The following is a 25878-nucleotide window of genomic DNA, read 5'->3' on the forward strand; positions in this document are numbered from 1 at the left end:
GGCCTTAGCTGGCATGGGGCGCCCTGGAACGACTGGGCAGCTGTGTTGTAGAAGTTCGGTGGCCCGGAGAACCGCTCCCCAACTCCGGCCCCTGCAAACTTCCAGCAGTCAGCCTTAGCGATATCAGGGTCGAGTGCTGGCGGTTAGTCGGAGTGGGAGGATCTGGGGTGCAGGCTGTGGGATTGGGCGATTTGTTGAAGGGGTTTGGGTGCTGGGTCTGCAGCTCCTGTTAGTCTTTTCTTTTCCAAGCTATAAATTGGAGTCTTTTTAATCGTCTCCATATGACTCGCCTAACCCTACGCATTTTAGTGTCCTTCTGGCGTGAACTTTTCGATAGCGCAGTTAGCTATATCTCTTTTTGAAATTCGTAGGAGACCATGCTGTACGCAGTGGATTCGAGGATGTGGGTGTACATGGATGATAAAGGCACAGTAAAATATTCTTATCTTATCTCCTCTTTAATCATGTCTAGAACAGTGGCTGGTGTGCTTTTTTGATCTGCTGCTGCACACGTCTGGTCGGCTTACAGAGACTACCATGATGACTCCAAGATCTCTTTCCTGATTATTGTAGCGTTAATTAGCCCCATATGTTTGTACGTACAGTTGGGGTTGATTTTCCAATGTGCATTACTTTAATAGTTTATGCACGGTTAGAATTTTCTTTCCATTTGTGCCCAATCACAGTTTGTGAGATCGTCTCTGTTGTATTTGGGCAGTTTATCATCTGCAAACTTTGCACCTCACTGTTTACCTTTTCAGATCTCTTTTAATGAACATAGAGTTGATAGGATTTGTCCTAGGACTGACCATTAGGGAACACCACTAGTTCCACTCTCATCTGCACACACACGATGGGCGACCTCGAGAGAGACGCTGACAGCCCTATCGATAGGTCAGGCTGGTAGAGCAAAGTTGGAGCTGGCACTCAGGAAGTCATCCTGACTCGCCCTTCTGACTCCGCTAGAAGAGCTTCTTTTCTTCTCCTTGCTGACAAAGAGCAAGAGGAGAAGGCGAAAAGGTCAGGTGGGGCCAATTGGTGCACAAGTCCATGCTTGTCTTTCTTGTTGGAGCCTGAAATGGGACTCGTGGTGGGTAGGCACTGCTTTGCTTCAAAAAGAGAGCCACTGCTGCACACAAAGGCATGCCAAAAGACCAGGAGTGAACAAGGACCTCTAGACTATCGTTATGCTCTTCCAACTGGAGCTTAAGTCACCCCTGATGGCCTTTTTGGGTGCTGCTTCTCTCTCTGGGTGTTGTGAGCCCTGGCAGAGGGCATAATTGAGAGTCCTACGAAGGCAAGATGAATTTTTGCCTGCCATGCTCAGCTTTGTTGCTATTGAACAGAAGGTTGATTAGATTCAGACAGACTGAGGCTCCTTTACTTTCATACAAGACATATATGCAGGTTGATTTAGGCAGTAAATCGTTGCCAAGCTATATAACGATTAAACGCAACAACGTACGTTTGCACACCAGTAACCTGTTATTTGCCTTATTTTGGGTCCTTATCATTATCCATAAAGCATACTAACCGTTCAGTTTTCCCATTGAAGGTTATTCCTGTTATTGTCGAGTCTGCGATTTGACTGTTCTAACACCCTTTTCACTGCGGTCTGGTTATGCAAGGGCAGCTGTCACAAGCTGGCATGTTTTGGGGCCCTCTGTCCTATTACCTTGGTTACTCTTATTTGGGGCGCTGATCACATCTTTCTACCCTCGCATGCCCTTTGTACAGACAAACAAGCTTAACTGCTGCTCCAAAGCTTTTGTTCAATAGGCCTCAGGCCTAAGTGGGGGGGCAGGTGATCCATAGTTGCCTTTATAAAACAAACCCCCTAAAATCCTCTAATACTGGGATGGCCCCAATAATATCGGGACATCTGGTCACCCTAACACCACCACTCAATCTGTATCTACCCACAGAAGTCATGGACACCCTTCCCCTAGCACACTGGATGCACAGACATGCTGGCATGTCCACTCTGACGTTGCCACTCCCCACCAGAGTGCACAGTAGATCTTCAGGATGACATTTGCTCTAGCACAAAGTTAATACCTATCATGGGTGTCCTCCCTGTAGAAGCTGTGACGATTTGGGTAATCTGTCTGTACAGCTTATGAATTCTGTGTGAAATGAACTGTCAGTGGTGGATGCAGCATCCCGATTTAATATGGTGCTCCCATTAAACTCTAATGTAATCGCATTACATTGAAAGAAACAACAACAACAAAAAAATGCAAGAAGAGTAAGATACAAGCAGAGTACCGGGGAGGAGGGGCATCTGGTGCTCAGCTAAGCACAGGGCCTGCTGCCCACAGTCACCCAAGAGCTGGTCCCAATTACTCACAGTGACAAGAGACTCCACCCAGGATGCACAGGGGGAGGCGTCTCTGATCAGCATCCAGAAGCAGCTGCTCAGAGCAGGAAAAGGCCTTGCCTTCAGCCCAGTGCCCTGCACCACTTTTCCTGCTGCCTGGAGACTGGGATGCCTGGAGGCTGCTTAGAGACCTGGACACATGGAGGCATCCATGCACACCACCCCATTCCCTACAACTCTCCTCTGGCAAATTTTTGCCTTTTGAGCCTTCGTAGCAGCATGTAACTGATATCACTGCACAGTAAACTGGCCAGGAGTGGCATCATCATAACAAAGGATCCAGGCTATTGAGCCATGCATGGTTTCTCATGCAAAGGAGTGAACATGGCTCCTTGCCCTTCTCCCCGGAAAGAGTGTGTTTGCGCCCTTGGTTTCATGCTTTCTATGAATGCATACCATTTACCAAGCTGCAAAGTCCATTTTGAATGTGTAGCTTGGAAGCATGCTGAGCACAGAGCCTAATATATCTATATCTATCAGGAGAACCTTCCATCCTAAATGGAGAGCTTATCATCTACTGCTCCGGATGTCAATATTAAAATCTAACCCTTTGTTTACTAACAGTTATAAAGAAACCATGAAAAGCACTAAGAACTTGAGGCCTAATGGCACTATTACCACCACCCTCTCAAACTTTCATGATTGCCAAGATTTTAAGAGCTCCCCATGCCCAGAAATAAAAGTGTGTTCAAAGGGAAATAAAAATGTTCTTTTTCCTGAACTGGAGCTCTGTGACTCAATGAAGGATGACTGAGTATTTGAAGACATCCCCTATTACAGAAGGAGCAGAGGCTGCACTTCTGTAGCTAAGATTAAAGTTATGCATAAGAGACAGCCATTTGTTTTCTGATAATGGTAACAAGCTGCTACAATCACTGAGAGATCATCATACATTCTGAAACTTCCACTGTGGCATTCAGCCATGGCCTCTAGACTCATCTGGCCTGTAATATTTTGTCATATACATGACTAGTTTATTCAGTTTTACTTGGATAAAAAATAACCAACTTTTTGTATTAGTTTTTTTTATGCCAGTTTTGCCAGATGGCTTTTAAACAAAACAGATTTAATATTTTAACCAGAATTATTCTTTCAAGGTGTTTTTGTCATTTGCCACTAACATACAGTGCAACTGAGCAACAAGCCTGGTGTGGAGTAGATATTGGGTTACAGCTCAAATAGATGAATGGATTAATGTAAGCAACAATGCTTCCTATATGTTCAGTTAACAAATTATAACAACATATGGGCATCATATCCCCAGTAGAGAGACATTCCTGCTTGAGCTTATCATTTATACCTTCTGAACATATAATATAATGGATGACTATTATATAAAATCACAGGGACTTCAAGCCACTCTATTTCAGTTTGCTAAAATCTCAAACACCAATTTTACACAATGTCCCAGGACCATCAATTTAAGTACAAGCTAAAAAAAGGCATATGGTTTCTGATACTTTACACACATGACTTCCAACAACTGAAAGTCTTGCATATGTATAGATAGGGCTATTGGCCAGGAAAGTTGCAGTACATTATTTCCTTAGAAGATATGACTCCTTCCGGAAGGGACTGCAAGAACCTCCCTTCAGCAGTCTACCAGTTTGTCTCCCCTACAAGGCATAAAAGTTGTTCAAGTCATTATTTTAGATATCTGTCCACTCCTTGGTGATGACCTCTCTCTCCTATTAAAAGCAACTTTCCTTTTGAGATCAATGTCAAGATACACCAACTTATTCACTACCTGAGACTGATGGAATGTGCACAGGGAAACAGGACTCGTGCCCCAAAGTGCCAGGGTTGTAACTCTGTTTCAGGAAATTTTTAATCATTTTGAGAATGCCACTCAACTATTCAAGATTGTGGTAAAGTGTTAAAAAAAAAAAAAAAAAGTCCAAATGCCAGGTATGCTACTTTACAGATCTCCAGTCATTACACTGTTTGGGACCAAGATGTTAGGGGAGGAAATCACTTATACAGAAATCGTTAGTTATAAGACTACTACTTTTATGTTTTTGGTGATGACACCTCCCAAGGTGGTGTGGGGGAGGGAAGTGAAGAATCTATGGCATTCAAAGTAAATGTGACCCTTAATCTATTACAGAATAAGTGTGGGACTAGCCCTAAGAGGTTGAGGAGGGAATGCAGAGCATATCTTACACAAGTGCCAATAGTCAGCATTGACAGACAGGGCTAAACAAGACATGATGATAGATGTAAGGACCCATGGCACCAGGTGTGATCCAGTACCGAATATGCCAAACATAGATGGGTTGTGTGTCAAAGTGTGATACTCGTAACCTTGTGACACGGTCATCACTGGTGGCAGCTATGATCTGTATCAACTATGTCTCCTTAGCAGTCTCTCTCCTACACTTCGGTTTATGAGTAGTTATACTACGGTAGTACTCAGCTCCTGGTCAGCATCTTATTGTGCTAGGCACTACACAGACATAAAGGAAGGCTTGGTCTTCGCCTTCACAAGCATACCCTGAAATTGTAAATCTACACTGCAAAAACCCAACCCAGGGTCACTGAGTCTCAAAGCCCAAGTCAACTGATGGGCTGGCAAGCCTTGTGCTAGAGTAGAACTGGGCATACTACGGCCCTCCAGATGTTTTAATATGGCTTGCCCCAGTCTGTGCGACTCCCAGAAGCAACAGCATGTCCCCCCTCCAGCTTCTACACGTAGGGGCAGCCGGGGGCTCCACACACTGCCCCTGCCCCAAGTGCTGCCCCCATAGCTCCCATTGGCCAGGAACCATAGCCAATGAGAGCTGCGGGGCTGCGCCTGCAGATAGATCAGTGCACAGAGCCACCTGGCCATGCCTCCACGTAGGAGGCGGTGGGGGGACACACCACTGCTTCTGGGAACTACCTAAGGTAAGTGCCATCAGGCCCCCAAGCTCTTCCTGTGCCCCAATCCTCTGCCCTAGCCCTGATTCCCCTCCCACCCGCTGAACCCCTCAGTCCCAGCCCAGAGCACCCTCCCGCATTCCCAATCCCCCATCCCCACCTCAGAGCTGGCACCCCCAGCTGGAGCCCTCCCCCGCCTACGTCCCAACCCCCTGCCTTAGTCCAGAGCCCCCTCCCGCACCCTGAACTCATTTCTGGCCCCAGATGGAGTCCTCACCCCATCCCAACCCCCAATTTCATAAGCATTCATGACCTGCCATCAATTTCCATACCCAAATGAGGCCATTGGGCCAAAAAGTTTGCCCACCCCTGTGCTAGAGGGCTAAAGATAGCAGCCCAGACATTCAGGCTCAGGCTGGATCACTGGCTCTGAAATCCAGCAAAAGGGAAGGGGCTTAGAGTCTGGGTTCCAGCCTGAGCCATAATGTATATACAGGGGGTCCCCGATATACATCTCCCCCTTATCCGTTGTTTCACCTATCCATCGTTCATCAATAGGGGAACGTGTTCCAATTCACATTGATCCCAATCCACATATCCGTCATTTGCAGTACTGTACTGTAAGTTGCAAACAATGGGTATGCGGATCTGACTGTCGGAACACATTCCCCTATTGATAAGCGACGGATACGCACAGCCATTTAACATCCAGACCCAAACCCCTAGTCCAGCTCAGCTTTGCTCCCACTCCAGTGCTTGCCCCACACACCACTCGACACTCCAGCCAAGGAGTGGGGGTCAGGGCGCAGGGGCTTGCCCAGCTCCAGCCGCAGAGCTGGATCGAGAGGCTTGACCCACTCTGCTCAACTGGCCCTCCTGCTAGGGCCAGAGTCAGGGTGCAGGGGCTTCCAAGCCCCCAGTGCCCCAATCCCACTCCCCAGCAGGAGCACGGGATGGAGTGGGACAAGCCCCGAGCACTGGGTGAGGTCATGGGGGCACAGGCGCACATTTGTACAGGGCCTACCATTTTTTCAGGAGCCCCTGGTCAGAGCGTCTATCTCCCCCACACTCCCTGCAAGGCCAGCTAGAGGTGGGGGGGGGGGGGGGAGGAGAGGCAGCTACATCGCTCCTACCCCTCCGCTCCCCAGTCATTGTCCGTGCACCCAGGGATCACCCAAGTGGACAACAGGAGACAAGAAAGAACAATAGCTCAGCACTGAGGTTCATTTCTTGTATGTCAGAAGGCGAAAGGAATAGAGGAAGAGATAAGGAGAAGCTATGCAAACACACTGCAATAAAACTGTTCATGCCTTTTTTGCCACTTACAACATAAGAAGTAAGTCATTAATGCAGTTTTCCTGCATTCATCTTTGGAAACAAAATGCTACATTGCTAGAGACATGGGCAAGTAAGGAGCACACTCTTTTAGATAATGAAACTGCCCAATTGTTTATTAAACAGCTAACTAATAAACCCCAAGTGAGGCATTCTTGCCAGATAGAGAGGAAAGGACGTACCCCCTCCACCTATCAAAGGATCTTAAGACCCTGTTCTAGCTCACCCAGGCAGGGAACCCATAAGGTCAACAGGTCAAAGCAAACAAATACTAGTCACTTCCCAAAAAGGTCACAAAAATTCGTATTTTCAAACCACATTGAAAATATGCTATATGTGCATTTCCATAGTACATAAATATTGAGCAGAGATGCTCAGTGCAATATTAGATCCACCAGTTCGGGGAACGAGGAGAAGGGTCAAAAAAGAAATCAGAATCCAGTGAAAATATGTCTCATGTTCACAACTAAATAAGCAACATGGTATGTCAGTATATGTTTTTATAAGAAGGTTACAGCAGGGTGTGAAAAGAGGTCATGCTATCGACATTCCCGACCAAGAAACATTAAGTCCCCGCACTCCAAGCTTGTTCATCAAGAATCCCCTTAGTTATTCTAAAATATTTTCTTGGCAAAAAGCTGGGTTACTTTTGACCAAAGTGTAATCTCCAGCCTGAAAATGACCAATAATAATAATAGCTGTAATCAGGGGGAAAGAGCTGTGGATATGCCCAGCTAATATCATCATTTAAGGGAGATCTTGATGCACCTTTTATCGTTTCATTAAGACTATAAAGTGTTCTATTACTATAAGGTGTTCTATTCTGTTTGCCAGAAGCAGGGAATGGGAAGGATCATTGATGATTTCCTGTTCTGTTCATTCCCTGGGGCACCTGGCATTCACCATCGTCAGAAGACGGGATACTGGGCTAGATGGACCTTTGATTTGACCCAGCGTGGCCGTTCTTATCATCAGACAGGACTTTGGTATAAAACTATACCCCAGTAAAACCATGTACATTTCAAAGTAACCAAAGTACCTGTTCCTTCTGGATTTGGTGGGGGGAAGGGATGCAGAATCTGAAAAGCTTTGAGGGTGGAGCAAACTGGCCATATATTTAAAAAAAAAAAAAAGCTTTGAGCAGGGTTTGTTTGTCTTGCAGTATGGTTTACTAGGAGCGCTTACAAATTAACTTTGACCAAGATTCCGATGCCCTTACTCATGTTAAATAATACTTACACCAGAACAGTCCCACTGGTTTCCATCAGACTACTTGTGGGGTAAGGCATTACCCAAGTAGTGTAAAGGTATCAGCATCGTGCCTCTAGTTGTTTATTCTCCTGCTGCTTTTCCTGTGCCAGTCAAGCACAGTAGGGAAATCTTTTACATTTGAGGGAATGGAATGCTATTTCATGCAGGTTTGAGGCTAGTCAAGGTAACTGAAGGCAGGGGTTAGAGTGGTCCCAAATACAGCCCTTTTCCAAATCCTAGCATTACTTTCTTTCACAGTGAATAGAAGAAACAAATTAAGAATTAAAAAAAAAAAACATAAAAAAAAACCTTGAAAATAGCTTAAAGCATTAAAATTTTTAACCAAAAAAAAACATAAAAAAAAACCTTGAAAATAGCTTAAAGCATTAAAATTTTTAACCAGTAGGGTCAGTGTTCGTATATCTAAGACCCATTCCTTGCATAATACAAGGTGGATTAACAATTTTTTTAAATTTAAATTGTTTTGCCAAGGCCTATGCTTACTATAATCTATTATAATAATTTAAACAAAAAGCATTAAGCAATATACATTTTCTGCTGAAGTTCTAAACAAAGGCAAACCATTGAACTGGTGAAAGTCACTGGTAAGCACCTAGAGTTTGTTGAAGTGCTAAACCAGCTTTTGACAGCAGCAACCTCTTCCACAGGTGCAGAGAGAATATTTTCTTCATTTCAGTTGATTCAACTAGTTCAGTTCAATTACTAGTTTGAAGTTAAAATACAGACAGAGTTATAAAAGCAGGATAGCTTGTTTTTCCTCTTCCAACTTATGAATGCCACTGTGGTGTCAGAGGATGAGCTTTACTAGTTCTAATATCTTGAGGGACAAGAGTGATCAGAAGTATTTGGTTCACTAACTACAGATTTGTTTAATATATCAATTTTAAATGTAAAACATGCTTTGATAAAGTTTGTGTCCAGCACATTTAAGGTAGTTCCATTTAATGACAAAAATAAAATGTTTTAGCATATTTTACTGAATTCTAATTTTCATTCAAACAGAGCCTGACAAATCAAAAGTAAAAAAAATCATTCACCATTTTCCAAACAATGAAAATGTAAAAATTAAGAATCTGAATAAACGTATGTTAAGCTATATAATTGTTTCAATGTGTATAGACAGTGTATTGTCCTGGTTAGCAAAAATAAGTACCAAATGTAGCATGAAGGTTATATTTTAGTTGCAAGTCAATGTGTTTTAATGATTACCCAACCAATGAGAATTAACTTTTCTTTAGAAAAAGATTCAAATTCAAAACAAGATTAAACCTAATAATTTAAATTAAGGTTTCCTGCTTGCCGACAGAAATCGGCTATTTAAATTGCTTTGCTTTAGACCTATCCATCTTGCATAATGCTTGTGAGAATTAAGCCTACTGTTGCAAACAATTCAGTAGAAAGGAAGAAAGAGATGACAGACTTTTACATATACACACAAAAAAACCAAGGTCTTTTTAGAACTATGAAGACTCTCAGTCACCCCACCCCGATGATTATATTACTCTTCCCTTACATCATGCTTTCCATCTGGTTTTAAATGTTTTAGATTTTAAGCTCTCCAAGGCAAGAACATGTTTTTCTGTACAGAATCATAAAAATGTATGACTGAAATGGATCTCAATAGGTCATCTAGTGCAATTCCCTGCATTCATGGCAGGACTACATAAGAACAAGACCATTCCTAACAGGGTGTATGTCTAACCTTTTCTTAAAAGCTTGCTATGACAGAGATTCCGTAACTTCCATAGGCAATTTGTTCCAATGTTTAACTACCCTGACAGGATATTTTTCCTAATGGCTAACCTAAACCAAACCTACCTTGCCACATTTTAAGCCATTGCTTCTTGTCCTAGCCTCAAAGGTTAACTAGAGCAACTTCTCACCCTTCTCCTGCAGCAATCTTTTATGTACTTGAAAACTGTTATGTCCCCTCAGTTTTCTCTTCTCCAGACTAAACAAACCTACATTTTTCAATTTTTCCTCATAGGTCATGTGTTCTACACTTCTAATCATTTTTGTTGCTTTCCTCTAGACCTCTCTCATTTGTGCACCTCTTTCCTGAAATATGGTGCCCAGAACTGGACACAATACTCCAGCTGAGGGCTTATCAGCACAGAGTAGAGTGGTAGAATTACTTCTCATGTCTTGCTTACAACATTCCTGCTAATACATCCCAGAATCATGTTTACTTTTTTTTGCAATGGTGTTACACTGTTGACTCATATTTAGCTTGTGAATCACTATAACCTATATATCCCTTTCGACAGTACTCCTTCCTATGCAGTCATCATTTCCCATTTTGTATGCATGCAATTGATTGTTCCTTTCTAAACAGAGTACTTCGCATTTGTCCTTATTAAATTTCATCCTATTTACTTCAAATTATTTTCCCCGTTTGTCCAGATCATTTTGAATTTTAATCTTATCCTCCAAAGCACTTGCAACCCTTTCCAGTTTGGTATCATCCTCAAATTCTATAAGTGTGCTCTCTATGACATTATCTAATTCACTGATGAAAATATTGAACAGAACTGGACCCAAGACTGATCCCTGTGAGACCCAACTGGATATGTCCTATCTGTTTGACTGTGAACTGATAACTACTCTCTAGGAATGATTTTCCAACCAGATACGCACCCACCTTATAGTAGTTCCATCTAGGCTATATCTTCCCAGTTTGTTTATGAGAAGATCATCCAAGACAGTATCACAAGTCTTATTAAAGTCAAGATATACAATATCCATCACTCCCCCCCAAGACTTGTTATCCTATCAAAAAAAGCTATTAGGTTGGTTTGACATGATTTGTTCTTGACAAATCTATGTTGATTGTTCCTTATCACTTTATTATCTTCTAGGTGTTTGCAAATTATTTGCTTGATTATTTGCTCCATTATCTTTCTGGGCACTGAAGTTAAGCTGATTGGTCTAGCTTTGTCCTTATTCCCCTTTTTATTGATTGGCACTATATTTGCCCTCTTCCAGTACTCTGGAATCTCTTGTCTTCCATGCCTTTTTAAAGATAATTACTAATGGCTCAGATATCTCCTCAGTCAGCTCCTTGAATGTTCTAAGATGCATTTCATCAGGCTCTCACAACTTGAAGACATCTAACTTGCCTAAGCAATTTTTATCTTGTTTTCCCTATTTTCACCTCAAATCATACCTCATTTTCATTGGCATTTAATGTGTTAGACAGCCAATTGCTACTAACCTTTTTGGCAAAAACTGAAACAAGAAAGTCATTTAGCAGTTCTGCCACTTCCAGTTTTTGTCTTTCCCCTCACTAAGCGCATAATGGATCTACCCTGTCCTTGGTCTTCCTCTTTCTTCTAATGTATTTGTAGAATATTTTCTTTGCCCTTTATGTCTCTAGCTAGGTTAATCTTGTTTTGTGCCTTGGCCTTTCTAATTTTGTCCTTACAAGTTGTTTATATTGATTCTTCAGGAATTTGACCTGTTTTCCACTTTTTGTGGAATTTTTTTTATTTATTTAGAGTTTCAGATCGTTGAAGATTTCCTGGTTAAACAACAGTGGGCACTTGCCATACTTCCTATCTTTCCTATGCAGTGGGACAGTTTGCACTTGTGCTCTTAATAACAACTCTGAAAAAACTGTCAGCTCCCTCAAACTGTTTTTCCCCTTAGACTTGTTTCCCATGGAATCTTACCTACCAACTCCCTGAGTTTGCTAAGGTCTGCCTTCTTGAAATCCATTATCTTCATTCTATTTTCCCTCCTACCATTTCTTAGAATCATGAACTCTTATATCATGGTCACTTTCACCCAAGCAGCCTTCCACTTTCAAACTCTCAATAAGTTCCTTCTTATCTGTCAAAATAGAATCTAGAACAGTCTCCCCTCTAGTTGCTTTCTCCACTGTCTGAAATAAAAATGGTCTTCAATGCATTTCAAGAACTTGCTGGATAATCTGTGCCCTGCTGTATTATTTTCCCAGATATCTGGGTAGCTAAAGTCCCCTCCATCACCACCAAGTCCTGTGCTTTGGATGATTTTTTATATGTTTATACAGTAGTTAGTATACCTTGGGCACAACTGTTGAAGTAGTAAAAATTAATGCAAAGTTTAGGAATTGAGCTGTTTGGAAATTGTCTGCCAAAGATGAGCTTTGGCTTTTTATTTTTTAAATTCACAGGAAGTGATTTCTACCTTACAACCAGTTCTAACTGGAAGTTTACAGACTGAGGGGGTTCGGAAAGCAAACTCAAACAAGATATTACCTTCAGCGGACATCTTATCATGAATTCACACCTGCAAAGGCAGTGTACAAGATTATTCATGTTTCACAGGCCTCCCTGCATCAAGACAGGCAAAATTTTGGAGTGTGCATGGCCTCTGATTACTCTGAGGCAGTTGTGAGGTCAAAATGCACCATGCACTTTTTGTCTGCTGTAGAAAGCTTCCGGGGTAGAAAACAGAATACAAACCCAGATCTAACTCAAATTAACCTAACATCATGACAGCAAATGAACTGGACAAGAAGCAGTACGGAGCTGGTGCAGACTCCCAAAATCCATCTTTGAAAGCCAGGAACTATAAACCAAGCCAGAGGTGGCCCATACAAAATTTTGGCCACTGGATAGATGGAGCAGTCAAGATTTCCAGAAGAAATTCTGAATGGAGAAGCCATCTAAGAGTGTCACAATTTTTAATGGAAACATTCCAAAATACTTAATAGGAAGATGAGAGCAGAAATTTTTGTATATTTGTGTGGCAACATGACCAAAAAAGTAAAATTATGCCTAAGAAGCTGCACCTTCTGCCCCAGCCCTGAGCCCCCTCCCACAGCCAGCACCCCATACCCCATTCTGAACCCAAACTCCCTCCCAGAGCTTGTACCCCTCACCCCCTCCTGTACCCCAAGCTCAGCCCAGAGCCCCCTCCCAGCACACTCTGAACCCCTTGGCCCTAGCCCAGAGCCTGCACACTCTCCCAAACCCCTGCATCAGCCTGGTGAGAGTGAGTGAGCATGGGGAAGAGTGGTAATGAAGTGAGCAGGGCAAGGCCTCAGGGAAGGGGTGGGGTAGATCTTGAGTTGCACTTACATTCAAAAAGTCATCTTGTGCGTAAAAAGGTTGGAAACTACTGGTTTAGCACAATATTAGCTTCCGAAAAAGAAGGCTTTTTGCAACTCAGGATTGGCAAAGTCATACAGAGGAATTTACACTATGTGTCTAACCCCCACACTCACAATGTCTAATGATCTTATTTACTGCTGATCATGAGCGTCACTCTCCATACCTCATATAAGATAGTGCAGTACTTTGTCCTCCATTGAAATATTTTGTAATCATTTGGATAAACAAACTTTTCCATTATGAATAGAATTATGCAAGCGTTTGTATATTATGAAGGATAAGGCTAAAGATAACAGATGTACAGGTCTCATCTCGTAATCAGAGCCAGACATCAATCTCTGAAAATTTATCACATGGGGGAATAAACAAGAGCAGTAAGTATCCAACAAACGTCACACAATATAAATGAATTCCTTGAACTCTCTAGGCATCAACACTTCATCCAGTTAGGAGCTACCCCACTGTTTCAAAACCTTTCAATAATTAATTCAAGAAGCTGCGTAACACACTCTGCCTCATGGACATCTTGATGTTCATTCTGTTTCCATCCACCTGAGCAGAAATGCACCACATAGATGACTATCAAAACTGAATGTACCAAAATGATTTTCTCTACAGACAGACAATACACAACAGGAGAGCATCTCTCCAATAGGCAGGAAAATAGACAACTTAAAGTGGTTGTTGGGTGTAACCAGACAGTGTTAAGTGGACAGGCACATTTTCTGAGCCCACAGAGCCGTTTATGAATTTCAGCTCTTGCTCTTCACAGTACTGTAGATGGAACCATTTTAAAAAGGACTTTACCAAATAGGCACATTCATGGCCTTACTATTAGTATGTAAAACCTTAAGCAATACAAAACCTACCTAAGTGAGGAACTGCTGCCTTAGGATACCACCATGGCAACTGCAGCCACTGAACTGGAACTGCTGACCACACCTATTCATAGCCGCATTGGACACTCACTAGACCACTGTAAGGGGACCCACAACTCTGGCCCCATGTGCTTAAATCCTCCAGAGTCTGAACTGAGCCAGGCACTGGCCCTGGCGTGAGGCCTCTAGGCACAATTTTGGGGTACAGATCCTTTGTCTAGCACCTGCTCTGAGAACTGGGACCTCATAGTCCAACTACCCAACCCTGGGAGCAGTGCTGATCCCCAGACTCCTCTGCAGCTTAAACACACCCTCTCCCCAAGTTCCAGCCATATGGATTCTCAGAATTCAGAGGTTAGCTCTTCAAAGGCACGTAGTAGGTGTCACACACACACTGCACAGGATTCTAACACACTAATGTTCTTTACTTAAAACCACAAGAACTGCAACTCTCTACAAAAGTATTAAACCCTACATGCATTTCCCTCCAGAGCATTCTTTGGGCTGGGGTCAGAGTCCTCTGGGGACATCCAGGATCCTTCTTCTGTATCACATGGCTTCTCTTCTCAACCATGGAGGCCCCACCTCCCACCCCCTTTCCAGGTCAGTTTGCTTTGACTTTGGTTGGTCCCGTAGCTAAACTGGGCCCCTGCCCTCCAGCTACAAAAAAAAGAGCCTGCTTGTCTCTTTGCATCTCCTGCCCAAAACTTTGTAACTATGTCCAAAGGCTTCCTGCTGAGTCCTTCTTAAGCCCTTGCTTTGTCATCAGTCCCTTTATCCTGTTTGAGAATTTTCCACTCTCCTAACTTCCCCAGCCCCTTGCAGAGAAGTAGGATAAAACAGCTTCTTTTAGGCTTGAGCTAATCCATTGTCCCAAGGTGTTTCCACCTGAATGGGAGCTAGTGGAGTTCTAAAGACCCCCGTTGCACCTGGTCTGCGAGGGCTGACAGACAGTTCTTGTCAACAAGGGTGGAAACCTTAAGCACATATGTATTCAATGATACAGCAACGTTCTTAATCTTATAATAGCAACCAGAATTCATAAATTGAACAAACATTCTCCATCTCACCACAGTGTCTATGTTGTGGAAATGTCCCTCTCTGAGATTATATTGTGGTGGGCAGATTCTCCCATATTGGCATCCTGATGCCCACATGCCTACCCCTCGCTGTAATAACCAAGCCCAAAGTTCCAGAACATTCTCCTCCTGGATACACACTGGAATACTTCTGTGCCATCAAGACATTTACATTTCTTTATTGTTACATTCAAAGGGAGGGATCTTGTGTGTATTTTGAGGCAGGTATGTTTTACGTCTGTCTTTGTTTTGCAGTTTGCTTGCAGCCTGGTTACTATTAGACATCTATATTTGTATACTTTATAGAAAATGGACAATTAACAGCATACTTTGTGTTAACTTCCATTTTTTAGAAAGTGAGAAACAAATGGCTAATATTTCCAAAGTGGGAAGATTAGTCTGAATTCAAACAATTAACCAACTCTATTCCCACATTTGTGTTATTTACTTTCCCCAAAGTAGAATTAAGAAGTCAGGAACACAGGTTTGACAGTATCCCTTTTAATTGCATGGTAATCATCAACAAAACTAGAAGCAAATTACAGTTCTTCTTCAAAAGAGTCAACTACTCAGGACAAATATACGTGACTGAGTTACCTGGTTCTAGATTAGAAGTTAACATCTTTTAAATACTGTGTATAGCCTTTCAAATGAGTCATTTTTTATTGTCTAAATTAATTTTGAAATTTAGTAAAATTTCAAAAAAGCCACAAGACTATCAGAGAAGTTACCTACAGTTTTGAACCATCCAGTTTCTCCTTCCATCGCTCTACACCATTGCAGGATTTTTCCTACAGTACATTTGAATGCAGTGCAATTGCTTTTATACAAGCAAAGTATTTGTAAATTTAGAAACAACTCCCGCATGTGTATTTTGTCAGTTTTAGTTTTGCTCAAGGGAAAGTATGTTTTAATGGCCAGTAAATATGAATGTCCAATCCACAGAGTTATGAACATGAAAAATGTTTGAGTTTTAGGACACTTTGATAGAAAAGCAGATCACACCTGGAGTCCTCACTTCAACTGGGGAAAAAAAAAAAAAAAAAAAAAAAAGACCAATATCAATAACTAGCCTACATTAAGGTATAAACTAGTCATCTTTTACTTCACAGATTTCCAGTGACTTACATGATTTTCCCATTGGATTTTTCTAGTCATTTATAGTCCATTACATTCTATGGCTATAGAATCTCTGCTGTGTTAAAAATGCCAAATAAAATTATATTTTGTTCACTGCTTTACACTATATCTTCTTTTGTTCCGATCTAATTAGCGTAAGCCTGTTCATTTATCAGGAACTTTTAGCTCATTACGTTAGGCATTACAATATTTCTTTAGCTTTTCTTTATAGTGTTTACTCTAGCAAGGCTATACCTATGGCTGAGGCATACTTTCAGCCTAAATCCCTATTTTCAAGCACTTTTTTAAGAAGTAAGATTGCTTTGGGGCTGAAACATCTTTGTTTATTCTCAGTCAAATGCAGCAACTTTTGGTTTATTTCAGGGTTCTTCTTGTTTGTTTTTAATTAAAAAACCTCACTGGCCAAATTTTTAATTATCCAAAAGGCAAAATGAATCTTCTTTCCAGTTATACTTTTCATGTACTTATACTGCATTCAAGTAATTCACAATAACATATTTCCTGGGCTTCTTCAAATAACTGCTTGTAGCTAAAACATTAGGCAAGTGTTTTAAGACCATAGAGTGTGTATCATGACCTACTACTTTGTATATATTTCAAATTCCCATAACCAGCACTATCCTTTGCCTGTTCTTTAGCAGCTATATTGTCAAGGTCTCTGTGACTTTCTAAATTCCACTTCTGTTACTTCTCTATTTAAGGAACTATTTTAAAGCAGTATATTCTCAGTTAATTTACAGTCATCCTTTTTTCTGTTTCTTGCTTCATTCTGGACATATTCTCTCTAGTATTTTCATCCTCATGGTACGTGTAAAGCTAACCCTATTTCCCTTAATTGATGATGGCTGGAAGCTGTGTTCTCTCTAAGCTGCGTGGTCGCACGGCCACCCAAGAGTCAATCAAGTGTGGCATACTTGATTAGCAGAGCCCGGTACATCTGATGCTGTGTGTTCAGGTGCCCCTCTCCCTGCTGCTCTGCAGCCCTGTTCCTCCTGCCCTCTGCTTTGGAGCCTCTAGTCAGCTGCTCCCAGAACCCTTCTGCTTAATGTGTAGTGTGCGGTGGAGGGGAGTGGAAGGGAGGAGGTGCACTGTAGTCAGGGTAGTATGGAGGCAAGTGTGAGAGAGACTCAGGGGTGGGGGGGGGGGGGGGGGGAGTGCATGCGTGCTGTCTGCTGAAAAGTCTGAAGACTGTGTGCCGTTCTTTAAGGCACCCACCAGAAAGGCTCCTTGTTCAAACACAGCAGCTCTGCTTGTTCTGAGCCACCCCTCCTCCCAACTCCATAGAAATGGAGTACATGGCAGTGGGGAATAACCCATGATATCAGTGCCCCTGCTCTGCACGTTAGCAGGAGGGTCCAGGAGCAGCTGACAGGGGCTCCAAGTCAGAGGGCAGGACAATGCACTGCAGAGCCAAGGGGGGATGGCACTGAACACATGCCGCCGGACCTGTACGGCTCAGCTTATCAAGTGAATGGCATTTGATTGACTCTTCATCAGCCGTGCACCACGCAGCTTAGAGGAACACATGTACCAGATTCCCAATCCTAAACCAATCGCTCCTGTTACATCTTAATGTAGAGACTCTCTTTGGAGCCGATGTAGTTCATAAAACATTTCACTACTATAGTTTTTCATGTCAAATCTTAGAGTGGATATTAACTTAAACTTGTCAAGGCAAAATTTGAGATGCTGATTAGTTAAGTCAAGTCAGTCATATTACAATACCCAGATTCTTTTAAGGAATCACAATGATCATCTGTTTCCTTTAGGTGTTTAAGCAGCTTAATAATAATTACAATAATTCATTAAATGCTATAGTATATACTAGTCTTTATTTCCCTAGTACTTAATAACACTATGTTTGCCCTTTTGTAGTCTTGCAGGCCTCATCTGTCCTCATGAACTAAATGCCATTTAGATGCATCTACACTACAATAACAAAGACCTTGCACAGCCGCAGCTGCTGGCTCAGCTGACTTGGCTTACCGGCTAAAAATTGCAGTGTAGACAGTGGTTCTCAAAGCCGGTGCACTTGTTCAAAAAACCCCTGTGCCAGGCGGTTTACTGCCATGTCCACAAGTTCAGCTACTATGCTCCACTGGCCGTGGTTCACTGCTCCAGGCCGATGGGCGCAGAAGGCGGCAGCACATCCCTCAGCCCACGCCTCTTCCCACAGCCCCCATTGGCATGGAGCAGCAATCACAGCCAGCGGGAGCCGCCATTGGCCAAACCTGCGGATGCGGAGGTAAACAAAGCAGCCCGCCCACCAGGGCTTTTCCTAAAAAAGTGGCAGACCGGCTTTGAGAACCACTGGTGTAGACATTCAGCCAGTCAAGCTTTGTGACCCCTTCCTCACCACCACCCTGACCCACCCACCCCCCAACACACAGAGATCACAAGCCCAAGACTCCATCCAGAATACTGAAATCTACCTTGCAATGTTTAGCCCCACAGCCCAAGCTAACCGACTAGGCTCTAACATGGTACCATAGGGTTTTTTAGTGCAGGTGTAACACAACCCAAATGTCTTTGATACTACTTCATTATCAACACACCCCATGTTATCACAGCAAAGTTATTCGAATACATCCAGACATTCTCTAAGCTTGTCATTCTTGCTTCTGCCTTTCTCCCACTGTCCCCTATTAGTGCGTTCAGAACTTTCTGCGACTTTTTAATTTCCCAATTAATATTACATTGGTTTATGTGCCTTGCTTTCCAATCAGTTTTTCGGTCAAGCCTCTAGTTCTTGTTAGGTGTACAAGCCACACACTGAGCTCATAAGGGCTATAAGGCATTTTTGGAGCTCAGCCAGCCCCCCCCCCCCCGTGACACCTGCAGCAGGAATTAAAAGGGAGCAAATTAGCTCAGTTGGTGAGCCATGCTGAAGGTGAGCAGATTTGCAGCCCACAACTCTAGCAGAGTAGAGCAGAGCAAAACCTAAAGGCTCTGACGCAGCTGCCAAAGGGGCCCTCCATGAGGAAAGGGAGGACCCTCCACAGAGACAAGCAGAGAGGGAAGTATTCTGTGTCCCTGGACAGTGGCGACTCCTTCCTGCTTCACTGAGATTTGGATTTTCCCCTCAGGCGAAGGCCTTGGGCTGAGGTGACCCTATGGGGGAACAAGTGGAAGAGGCCCAGGGAGAACAGCCTTAAATAGACTTGGTTGCCAGGTTAGCGGTAGCTAGAAGGGCCCTGAATCAGAGCCCAGTAGAGTGGAAGGGCCCAGGCTTCCCTCCCCATAACTCCCTTGGCAGTTCAGAGTTGTGGCCGTGACCTGAGTGGAGACCATTACAGTCAGTTAATTTAATTTAGTAGAGAACCCTGGATGATACTCTGATTGATAGAGCCAAACTTTATTCTAAAGAAAAATGATTAGGTAAGCAGACAGGCAAACAATTACCAGGTACTGCAATTATACTCACATTCAAAGATAGAATGGTGTATCAATGGGTGAACAGTACACTGACAACAGAATGAATAGCCTTATAACCCTGTAACTGAGGGCAGGCCTACACTGCTGTGGAAAAGCAGAGTCACTTGCCCCATAACCTCAGCTGTGCAGAGCACGCCACCATCCACAGCCTCAGGAACAACTCTGACATCATAATCAAAAAGGCTGACAAAGGAGGTGCTTTCATCATAACGAACAGGTCGGAATATGAAGGATAGGCTGCTAGGCAACTCTCTAACACCACATTCTACAGGCTATTATCCTCTGATCCCACTGAGGGTTACCAAAAGAAACTATATACATCATTTGCTCAAGAAACTCCCTGAAAAAGCACAGGAACAAATCTGCACAGACAAACCCCTAGAACGCCAACCAGAGCTATTCTATCTGCTACCCAAGATCCACAACCTTGGAAATCCTGGATGCCCCATCATCTCAGGCATTGGCACCCTGACTGCAGGATTGTCTGGCTGTGCAGACTCTCTCCTTAGGCCCTACGCTACCAGCACTCCTAGCTATCTTCGAGACACCACTGACTTCCTGAGGAAAGTACAATCCACTGGTGATCTTCCCGAAAACAATATCCTGGTCACTATGGATATAGAACCCCTCTACACCAATATTCCACACAAAGATGGACTACAAGCTATCAGGAACAGTATCCCCGATAATGTCACAGCAAACCTGGTGGCTGAACTTTGTGACTTTGTCCCCAAATGTGAAATAGTTGTGGGTTAGGACAACATGTACCTTCAAGTCAATGGCACTGCTCTGGGTACCTGCATGGCCCCACAATATGCCAACATTTTCATGGTTGACTTAGAACAACGCTTCCTCAACTCTCATCCCCTAATGCCCCTACTCTAATTGTGTTACACTGATGACATCATCATCTGGACTGATGGAAAAGAAGCCCCTGAGGAATTCCATCATGATTTCAACAATTTCCATCCCACTATCAACCTCAGCCTGGACCAGTCCACACAAGAGAACCACTTCCTGGACACTACAGTGCTAATAAGCAATGGTCACATAACCACTACCCTATACCGGAAACCTACTGACCACTGTACATACTTACATGCCTCCAGCTTTCATCCAGACCACATCACACGATCCAATTTCTACAGCCAAGCTCTAAGATACAACCACATTTGCTCCAATCCCTCACAGAGACAAAATGCCTACAAGATCCCTATCAAGCAGTGTTAAAATAATAATACCCACCTGCTGAAGTGAACAGTGACAGAGCCAAAAGAATACCCAGAAGTCACCTACTCCAGGCCCACCAAAAAAAAGTAACAGAACGCCACTAGCCATCACCTTCAGCCCCCAACTAAAACCTCTTCAGCATATCATAAAGGATCTACAACCTATCCTTAAGGATGATCCTTCACTCTCACAGAACTTGAGCGACAGGCCAGTCCTCGCTTACAGATAGCCCCCCATCCTGAAGCAAATACTCACCAGCAACCACACACACACCACAGAACAAAAACACTAACCCAGGAACCTATCCTTGCAACAAAGCCCGTTGCCAACTCTGTTCACATATCTATTCAAGGGACACCATCATAGGACCTAATCACATCAGCCACACCATCAGAGGCTCATTCATCTGCACATCTACCGATGTGATATATGCCCTATGCCAGCAACATCCCTCTGCCATATACATTGGCCAAACCAGACTGTCTCTATGTAAAAGAATAAATGGACACAAATCAGACATCAAGAATTATAATATTCAAAAACCAGTCAGAGAACATATCAACCTCCTTGGTCACTCAATTGCAGACCTAAAAGTCACAATTCTCCAACAAAAAACCTTCAAAAACAGACTCCAACGAGAAACTGCAGAATTGGGATTAATTTGCAAACTGGACACCATTAAATTAGGCTTGAATAAAGACTGGGAGTGGATGGGCCATTACACAAAGTAAAAACTATTTCCTCATGCTAATTTTTCCCCTATTGTTACTCACACCTTCTTGTCAACTGTTGGATATGGGCCATCCTGATTATCACTACAAAAAAATTTCTGCTGCTGCTAATAGCCCACCTTAATTGATTATATTGTTATGGCATTGGTATAGCAACACTCATTTTTTCATGTTCTGTGTGATATATATCTTCCTACTGTATTTTCCACTGCATGCATCCGATGAAGTGGGTTTTAGCCCATGAAAGCTTATGCTCAAATAAATTTGTTAGTCTCTAAGATGCCACAAGTACTCCTCTTTCTTATTGCTGCTTAAGTTGATATAACTTACGTTGCTCAGGAATGTGAAAAAGCCCCTGCCCCATGTGATGCAGGTTTCACACTATCCACATTCACACTAGGTCAGCAGAGTTGTAGTGTAAACTTGCCTTTAATTATATACTTTTGGGTATTAACTAGAGAGCTTTCCATAATTTAGCAAAACTACTCTTTTTATAACCTCTTATAATGCTAATAACATTAAACCTATGCATTAACATATTCACATTTCTGCCACCTCTATTGGCTTTTTACATTATACACAGTTTAAATTAACATCTTCACCAATACCCTTCCCATGTTATCAATATAGACAGCATTTTAATAAAAAAAATTCACAATTCTCAAAAAAAACACTCACTAAAAACTGTGCTAAAACCAGTTATAATCAAAATATAGCTACAACATAACCCTGGGTTACGGCCTTACCAGCTTCAGTTTTCCCATCTTACCATTTCAAACTTATCTTCATGCTAACTACCTCATTTTCCCATACTCCTCGATATTTAGCAGGCATACCCCCTGCTGTGGCATAGGCATACCGTAGTGAAACAGTAGGCTATTCACTGCACCCACTTAATCCTTGGCTTCCAACTAAACCGGCAAAAGCACCATTTACTGATAACTGTGACACTGATACCTGCTCACTAGGAACTGAACAAGAGACCAAAAACTCATTTCACAGTACACTGAGCAGCAATATCTTCCAATTACCACTGTCCTGGACTGAATTTCAGCCAGAGGTTATGAAGATACTCTGTTCTTCTCAGGGACAAAAGGATGGTCCAGTAGGACCATCCAGGGGTTTGGACACTAACCTGGGTTTTGAAACCCGAAGTCAATCCCCTGCTCTCCTATAGCCGTCATGTGTGACCTCAGGCAAGTCATTAGTGGCTGGTCCGGACTACAGGGGTATGAACTGCAGAGTGCCCTGAAGTGATGCACTCTAAATGATCATGTAGACCCTGGTGGCATAAACATAAAGATACTTTGAAACAGGGACTATATCAGTGTGAACAAACAAGACTACGTTAACACGAAGTAGGTACCTTTAAGTTTATGCCAGTAGGGTATTACATGGGGCAGTCAGAGAGCTCTACAGTTCGCACTTCTGTACTCTGGTTGTGGCACTGTGTAGATAAGCCCTTAAATTCTGTGCCTCAGTTCCCCCATCTACAAAAATGGGGAAGAGTACATCCTACCTCACAAGAGATGTTGAGAGAAGATCTACAGCAGAGACTGACAAAGTGGGCATTCACCCATGAAAAGCTTATGCTCCAACACATCTGTTAGTCTATAAGGTGCCACAGGACTCTTTGTTGCTTCTTAAGTAGAGACTGAGGTGCTTAGAATACGATGGCAATGGGGCTATATTCAAAGATACGATTTTACAACCATTATTGTGCTCAGACATTCAGTCCCGGGCATGATTTACATCCTTGACTATTTTTTATTATTTTTAACGGAATACCAACTTTTTCCATATACACCATTAAAGCAGATCTTTCCAATTAGTAGCTACCTTACTCTCTGGAAACACCACTATGTCGCTTTCCATCATTCTTATACTGCTTGCTTCCTTCCTCATTTGTTAACTCATTTTAAAACACTTTTATGTTACTCTCTATATTCCAGCTGGTATCTAAGAGTCAACAATACACACAACAGCTGATCCACTTGCACCTCTCTTCCTGTAATAAGTTATTATTAACTAGTGTAGGATACTTTACTTATTGCTGTCTTAGGCCAGGTTTACACTACCTGCTCCCGTGCTATTATATGGGCCTAAGCACCTATCCAGGCTTTGCGGTTCCAGAGATTTCCTAGGTGCCTACAAGGTTAGGGCTGTTCACACTGCGATGGTTCCAACACTTGATTCCTTTGTTTGTTCAGAAGAAGCTTAACAAAAAAAAAACAATTAACACGTAACAAACAATGACTCAACAAACTTACGCACTTGGATCAACACGGCTATGTATAGCACACAGTTTTAATGGCCCTCTTCTTGCATGTTTTATCACTATTTGAAAAAAAAAAAAAAAAGAGAGGAGATAGTTTTCAGTATTTAAGTAATCTTACAGCAAAAAGTTCAAGAATGATAAATTCGCTTGAAAGTTTAACTTACTCTGATGCAATCTCTCCTCTGTTGGCGATAAGGAGTTTCTCAAATGCTGAAAGGGGACAGAATATTGGACGAATCAACATTTTCGTTTTAAAAATATAACGTAAAAAACCAAACACTCCACATAGATTGTTTATCGCGGGCCTTGTGTAAATGAGGGGGGGGGGGGGAAAACACTTTGTTCATACCAGAGTCTAATCTTGATTATTCTGACGGAAAGGAAGACAATCAATTCAGATCAACAGTGATCCTTCCATGTAATTTTGCCAGCTCTGAACTGGAATTTGCTGTTTCATCAGGCTTGAACTCTTTGGCTTTGTCCACATTTAGGAGTTTTGTCACTTTAACTACGTTGGCATAATTAAGAGGCAGTAGTACCCTCCCAGTGCAGACATAGTTATACTAGAATACGGGCCTGTTGACACAGTAAAGTTACAGCACTGTAAGCCAAGGTATGAATTTAAGACATTGTAGTTATACTATCAGGTCTCCTTGTGTGGAAACACTTGTTTCAATATAGCAGTGCCTCCCGCCTCCTGGCCTCAGTTTCTTACATCACCTTGTAAGTGTTTACGCTAAAATTTAAAAAAAACGAAAAAAAGGCAAGCCACTTATTCCAAAAATAAGAGTGGCCACAAAGGGAGCGATAGCAGTATAGTTATGCAAAATAAAGTAAGTCAATTCTGCAATAGACACACTAACAGGAGGAGACACTGAACTCTTGTTCCTGCTATTACAGAAGACACATTTGACATCCAGCAAGAAACATCAGACATTGCTTCTGAGCAACATGCTGTCTTTCCTAAGTAGGTCATTTCCCCTAATTAGGGGAAGATCTTGAAATTCAGTCCGATTCAGTTTTTTTAAATAATGTTTGGATAACTGAGTTTGAGCTCAATTGACACCCACTACCCCCTGGCACATGCTCACAGGACTTCCAATTAACAGATTGAGGGAAGCTAAGCACGCTGTTTCACTGCCAATACAGAACTATCCTCATGACACAGAGGAAATTAACCATAGTGGGAGAGGGAGGAGCAGTCTTGAATAAGTGTCAAGACCTGTAGGAAATGTTGCAAGTGCAAATTCATGATCAAATTCTCCCAAGAATGAAGTTACTTTTTGTTCTACACTCCCGTTCCCCCTGCCCTTCATTTTCTAATATAGCTGTCATCCCCTGTCAGGTGCTTCTATGCAGACATGTAAATCTATGTCTTGTATTCCCCAGAGTGAAACACAGCTGCTATAATTTCCCCTCAATACCAGAGCACATGCAGCCACAGCTTTTGCAATCATCCAAGCAGATTTACTTAGAGGGAAGCCAAGTGAATGTACCTCCCATTAGAAAAAAGTTTTGCTTGGCTAGTAGCTGCAGACCTAGATTGCTACTTCCTGAGTCAATTAATGGGCCAGATACAGAGTGGGGAAAAAAAAAAAGCTGGCAACCTCCCCTAACTTGAGGATTTACTCTTCTCTGCTAGCCCTGTAAAGTCTCATCTTTATACCTTCCTAGCATGTGAACTGTTCATAAACATTAGACTTGGAAGACATTAGGTCATTTATTAAATGTCCTGCTGCTAATGCAGAGTTGCTGTCTATAGTAATTTGCAATGTTTTGTCCGATCTAGCTTTAAAGATTCTCTAGAAATGGGGACTCCATCACTTCAAAAATGACTAAGTACAGTGTAAATAACTATTTCAAATGTGTTTTGGAATGTGAAAGAAATGTACATTATGTCCAGGGCATGGGCAAATACACTCCCAAGAATAAGGATAATTTATCTGCCTGAAGAGTAAGATTTTTTTATTTTTTTTAAATCCAACATTTAAGGAGTTTTTTTAGTAACAGGCAGTCTCACATATGTTTATGGTACAGTATAATCAAGCGATTTTATAAAACTTACCTTTTCATTAGGATCATATTCAGCCGTATAGAATGTACGTGAAGTTATAAGGCACCATCTTGTATGGTGTGTTGCACACTACAAAAAGCATGAGGGG

The 25878-nt window shown here is 42.4% G+C and overlaps 1 protein-coding gene across 1 annotated transcript in view; it reads right to left on the reverse strand.

Moving 5' to 3' along the window:
• Positions 1–25878, reverse strand: part of PCCA (propionyl-CoA carboxylase subunit alpha) — a 477837-nt gene that overhangs the window by 440709 nt on the left and 11250 nt on the right. Inside the window, exons 2-5 of the mRNA XM_075061511.1 lie at positions 25778–25859; positions 23881–23926; positions 23742–23775; positions 5170–5202 (exon numbers count right to left, since the gene is read on the reverse strand). Coding sequence (XP_074917612.1) covers positions 5170–5202; positions 23742–23775; positions 23881–23926; positions 25778–25859 — 195 coding nt within the window. The remainder of the gene's footprint in view (positions 1–5169; positions 5203–23741; positions 23776–23880; positions 23927–25777; positions 25860–25878) is intronic.

This window comes from Chelonoidis abingdonii, chromosome 1, assembly GCF_003597395.2.
Source record: "Chelonoidis abingdonii isolate Lonesome George chromosome 1, CheloAbing_2.0, whole genome shotgun sequence".
Lineage (NCBI taxonomy): Eukaryota > Metazoa > Chordata > Testudines > Testudinidae > Chelonoidis > Chelonoidis abingdonii.